The sequence below is a fragment of the Trichosurus vulpecula genome, chromosome 2, assembly GCF_011100635.1.
Source record: "Trichosurus vulpecula isolate mTriVul1 chromosome 2, mTriVul1.pri, whole genome shotgun sequence".
Lineage (NCBI taxonomy): Eukaryota > Metazoa > Chordata > Mammalia > Diprotodontia > Phalangeridae > Trichosurus > Trichosurus vulpecula.
Genome location: NC_050574.1, coordinates 38,431,295 through 38,436,081, shown reverse-complemented (window position 1 = coordinate 38,436,081; position 4,787 = coordinate 38,431,295). Strand labels below are relative to the sequence as shown.

The window sequence follows — 4,787 nt, the reverse complement described above, 5'->3', positions numbered from 1 at the left end:
ACATGTGTATACATTAACATGTATGTATGTATTTATATGTCACACAGTTTTATATATATACGTTATATTTGTTATCTATTTATATAACATTTATCATACATTTAGAGCTGGAAAGACCTCCAGGAACACTTTAGCCCAGCCTCCTTACAGAGGCCCATGGAGGCTATGAGACTCATCCAAGGTCGCACAAATAGAAAGCCAAACTAGGATTTGAACTCATGACCTCCAACTCCCACTCCAGAATTCTTTCCACTATTGGTTACAGCTCAATGGAAAGACTATTGCAAGTCCTCCTTGGAGAAACAAATAAAAAAATTGCTGGAGTTGGTTTTATCATGAATCCAAAATCAAAAAATATACATATAAAATATATAATGTAATTCTATATAATATAATTCTATATTAGAGTATATAGTTTAATATAAGTTTATTATATGCTATAATTAATATATTTATATTATAGGGGCAGCTAGGTGGTACAGTGACTAGAGCACAGGCCCTGGAGTCAAGAGGACCTGAGTTCAAATCCGGGATCTAGTGGCTGTGTGACCTTGGGCAAGTCACTTAACCCCAATTGCCTTCCCCCTTCCAAAAAAAGAAAAAATTAGAGCCATAAAAAAAATTTAAATATATATATATATTTATGTTATATAATATTTCCTATATATAATGAGACTAGGATACTATATAATTGTAATGCTCAATCCTGGCCCTAGAAAAGAGATGAGGATATGTACCTCCCACCTTGGAGAGATGAGGATTCAATGGGTACAGAATTAATATATATTAATTAATATTACTGATATATAATCAAGTCAACAAGCATTTATTAAGAACCTACTGTTTGCCAGGCACTGTGCTAGGTGCTCAGGATACAAAGGTAAAAACCAGTCTCCGCCTTCAAAAGGAGCCCCCCATCTAACAGGGGAGACAAACACTATGTACGAAAAAGAGATAGCCAGGATAACTAAAGGGCAAAGAGGAAAGGCACGAAGATGAAGGAGGGCTGGCAGAGGCCTCTGTAGAAGGTGGGATTTTAGCTGCGTCCTTTGGTTTGGATTAACTGGTTTTCATTATTACAGAGAAATCTCCCTGGGTGTGGTGGGGGGAGTATCTAGAAATCACTGTGATGATGTAAAACCAAAGGCATCAATGAAAAATGAAGCTAGACATCCTAAAGACAATTACGTCTCTCCAGGTTAACTCGTAACCCTGGAGGCTCGTCCTTAGATCTAGGCCAGCTGTTACCCAACGATCTTACCCCAGCACACGCTCACTCCAGCCTGCTTTTTTCCCCCTTTCGCTGCTTTAAAATTTTCTTTTTCTCTCTTTTATCCTTCCTTTATTCTTCCCTATCTTCCTTCTTTCCTTTTTAATTTTTCTCGCTTCCTTTTCTCTTTCTTTCTCGTCCTTTCTCTTTCTCTTCTTCCTTCCTTGCTTCCTTGCTTTCTTCCTTCCTTTCTTGTTTTCCCTATCTCCCAGGCAACCACTCAAGGGCCCAATTGTATTACCCATCAACAGGGCAGTTTGACCCCAATTTTCCAAATTGGGCCAGGTCCCCACTGCTGGGATGTGTGTAACAGGGCTCACCATATTGGTCCTGGACTTAGTGAGGGACATTTAATTGGCTTAGCCTACTGCAGCTCAGAAGTCTCAAGCTCAAGGAACCCTCCAGCCTCAGTTTCCCCAATAGCAGGAATTCTAGGCATGGGCTACCATGCTCAGCTAAGTTTTTCTTTAATGCCTCAGCTATCTTATCACCTTCCAGCTCTGGCCTGGTGTCCTAGAGAGAGAGAGAGAGATGGCTTCAGAGTCAGAAAAACTGGGGGTTCAATCCTGCCTTTGAACCATCCTGGCTTTGTGTCCCTGGGCAAATCACTTAACTTCTGGTGCCGCAGACTGTATGTGGCAGAGGAGGTGTTGATCTGCCTTAGGAGAGGACATTCCAACCCTGGGACTCCCTGTCTCAGACGAAATTCACAGGTTCAGTACCTTCAGGCTCTACCATTCTATGTCCACTCTTCTGCCTCTGACACTGAAGAAGCTGGAGTGAATGACAGGCAGAGTGGAGAAGGGGGCCACAGGTACTCTTTAAGCCATCTATAAACCACCTCTCAGTGGAGAGCCAGCTATATCCTGTTTAGGCCTATGGAAAGCAAGGCCATAGAAGGATAAGAGGACATGGCAAGGAACCGCCCTCACGGCTGGTATCTGCATGGGAAAGAACAGAAATGTTTCAATATGGTTAGCATTGAGGGAACAAGTGTTTCATACCCAGGAACAAGGAGATAAAAAAGTATTACTATGTTGATGCATTACAGCATTGTAGTTTTCTGAGAAGTCAGAATGACTCAGCAATTAACCCGTAAGGCTGTCAACGTTTCATTAAAGTCAGTCTATAGTCAGTCTATATGACTTGCCTAGCCCCATGTGTGTATGTGTGTGTGTGTGTGTGTGTGTGTGTGTGTTAATTACTTTATCCTACACTGCACGCCAGGGCTGGCAGTGGAATCTTTCTCTAGCAATGGTACTGGAGAAATGGAATCTTATTCATCTTAACATTCCCCAAACTAATAAGACCCAAGGCAAAATAAGGTCCTGGGGTCATACATTTAGAGCTGGAAAGACCTCCAGGAGTACTTTAGGTCAGCCTCCTTAGAGAGACCCATGGAGGCTATAAGACTCATCTAAGGTCACACTGGTAGAAAGCCAAACTAGGATTTGAACTCATGACCTCTGACTCCCAATCCAGAGTTTTTTCCACTATTGGTTATAGCTCGATGGAAGGATTATCGCAAGTCCTCATCGAAGAGACAAATAAAAAAAATTGCTGGAGTTGGTTTTATAATGAATCCAAAATTAAAATAACAAACACTATCTCATGCAACATAGTCATTTTGTCTAGCAGTGCCTGTGAAGCACTAAGGACACAGGGAGCTCTTGTTGATAAAAATACTACCACGAAATAATTGCCCTTTTATCTGCCAATATCTATTGGGAGAGGTGACAAAGAATAGAAATTCCATGGAGAACTGAATAAGAAGCTCTAAATTAAATTAACATGCACCTGGTGACATTAATGCATAGGTGAGGGGAGTGGTAAAAAAAAAATTGTTGGAAAATACAGCTCAGGAGGAAGAAATCAAAGTGAGCAAAAGTTTGTTCACACATTACACAGAAACTTCACATACTAAACTTGTTGTACAGTCATTTGGGTCATGTCCAACTCTTTGTGACCCTATTTAAGGTTTTCTTGGCAAAGATACTGGAGAAGTCTGCCATTTCCTTCTCCAATCTTAAATAGTTTCTTCAAAGAGATTTGAGAGGCACTAGACATGGCAAGAACCAAATAACAAGTCAGACGGATTTATATAACTCCTGGTGTGGGAGTTATATATCCCTTATTTCCCTTTCAACTATTCGTATACAGTCAGGTCACTGACTCATTAGAAGATCAAAATCAATGTCAAATTAGAAGAAAAAATAGGATGACATGCAATTCAAACAACCCCAACCTGACCTATTTAAGCAAAACTATTGAAGACAAAAAAAATGAGAAAAGGACAGAGGAACAGAAGTTGATACAGACAATCCTAACTTCCTAAGGATGTTTAACTTTGATAAATCTATCACAAATGGTAAACCCTGTTCTACAATGTGGAAATACAAAGAGCTGAGAGTTCAACGCTCTCTCCTTCCTTCTGCTGTGGCTGCCATTGGGGCTATGTGCCGCAGCCATGGCCATCCGATACCCCATGGCCGTGGGCCTCAACAAGGGCCACAAAGTTACCAAAAATGTTTCGAAGCCAAGACACTGCCGCCGCCGTGGGCGCTTGACCAAACACACCAAGTTTGTGAGACATATGATCCGGGAAGTGTGTGGATTTGCCCCTTATGAGAGGCATGCCATGGAATTGTTAAAGGTCTCTAAGGATAAGAGAGCCCTTAAGTTCATCAAAAAAAGGGTGGGAACTCACATCCGGGCCAAGAGGAAGAGAGAGGAGCTCAGCAACGTCCTAGCTCCCATGAGGAAGGCTGCTGCCAAAAGGACTAAACTGGACCCTGCCAATCTTTCCCACTTACCCAATAAAGATTTGACAAATAAAAAAAAAAAAAAGAAAGAAATACAAAGAGCCCAGAAACTATCCCAGCAGTAAACGCTGATCTACTTACCAAGTGGAGAGATATGGTACCCAAGGACAACACCTGTTTTCTTATTTGAAAAATCTTATGGAGGACAGTGTTAAAAGATTATGAATAATATCATCTCATAAAATGTAAAAAAAAAAAAAAAGTGAAGAAAGGAAAGAAGTTTACAAAAATCTTGGTGAGCTATCCAATTAGACCAGACCATCCTAATGGCATCTAAAAGTGAACCTGGGAAAAGGACAACAGATTTGAAAATGGAAAAGATCTGTCAGGGTATGTTGTCTCTATCAACAACAATGGAACCACCACATTTGGACTCTCATATCACAGTCTCTATTGAGAAAGTAGAAATAGCACCAAGAAAAACAAAGAACGGCTAAACTGAAGAAAGCATACACAGTGGAAGTACACGCTAGAGGCCAAAGGCCATCCAAAGAACAATGGAGAGACACAAGGTTGACATGAGTAGGTTGTAGCATATTATTTTTTAAAAATAATTTTACTTTTACTCAATTATATTCAAAAACAATTTTTAACATTAGGGGTTTTTTTAAGTTTCAAGTTCCAAATTCTCCCCCACCCTCTCCCTTCCCCCCTCATTGAGAAGGCAAGCAATTGGATATAGGTTATACTTGTGC

The 4,787-nt window shown here is 40.6% G+C and overlaps 1 protein-coding gene across 1 annotated transcript; it reads left to right on the top strand.

Moving 5' to 3' along the window:
* The first annotated feature begins 3,737 nt into the window (after positions 1-3,737).
* LOC118836345 (60S ribosomal protein L36-like) lies at positions 3,738-4,157 on the top strand. The gene has a single exon (XM_036743664.1). It carries the CDS (start codon positions 3,738-3,740, stop codon positions 4,155-4,157), a length of 420 nt encoding a protein of 139 aa, XP_036599559.1.
* The last annotated feature ends 630 nt before the right edge of the window (positions 4,158-4,787 follow it).

What these genes read in the sequence shown, in the direction of transcription:
- LOC118836345 (XM_036743664.1), top strand. Translation starts at nt 3,738, where the DNA reads ATGGCCATCCGATACCCCATGGCCGTGGGCCTCAACAAGGGCCACAAA.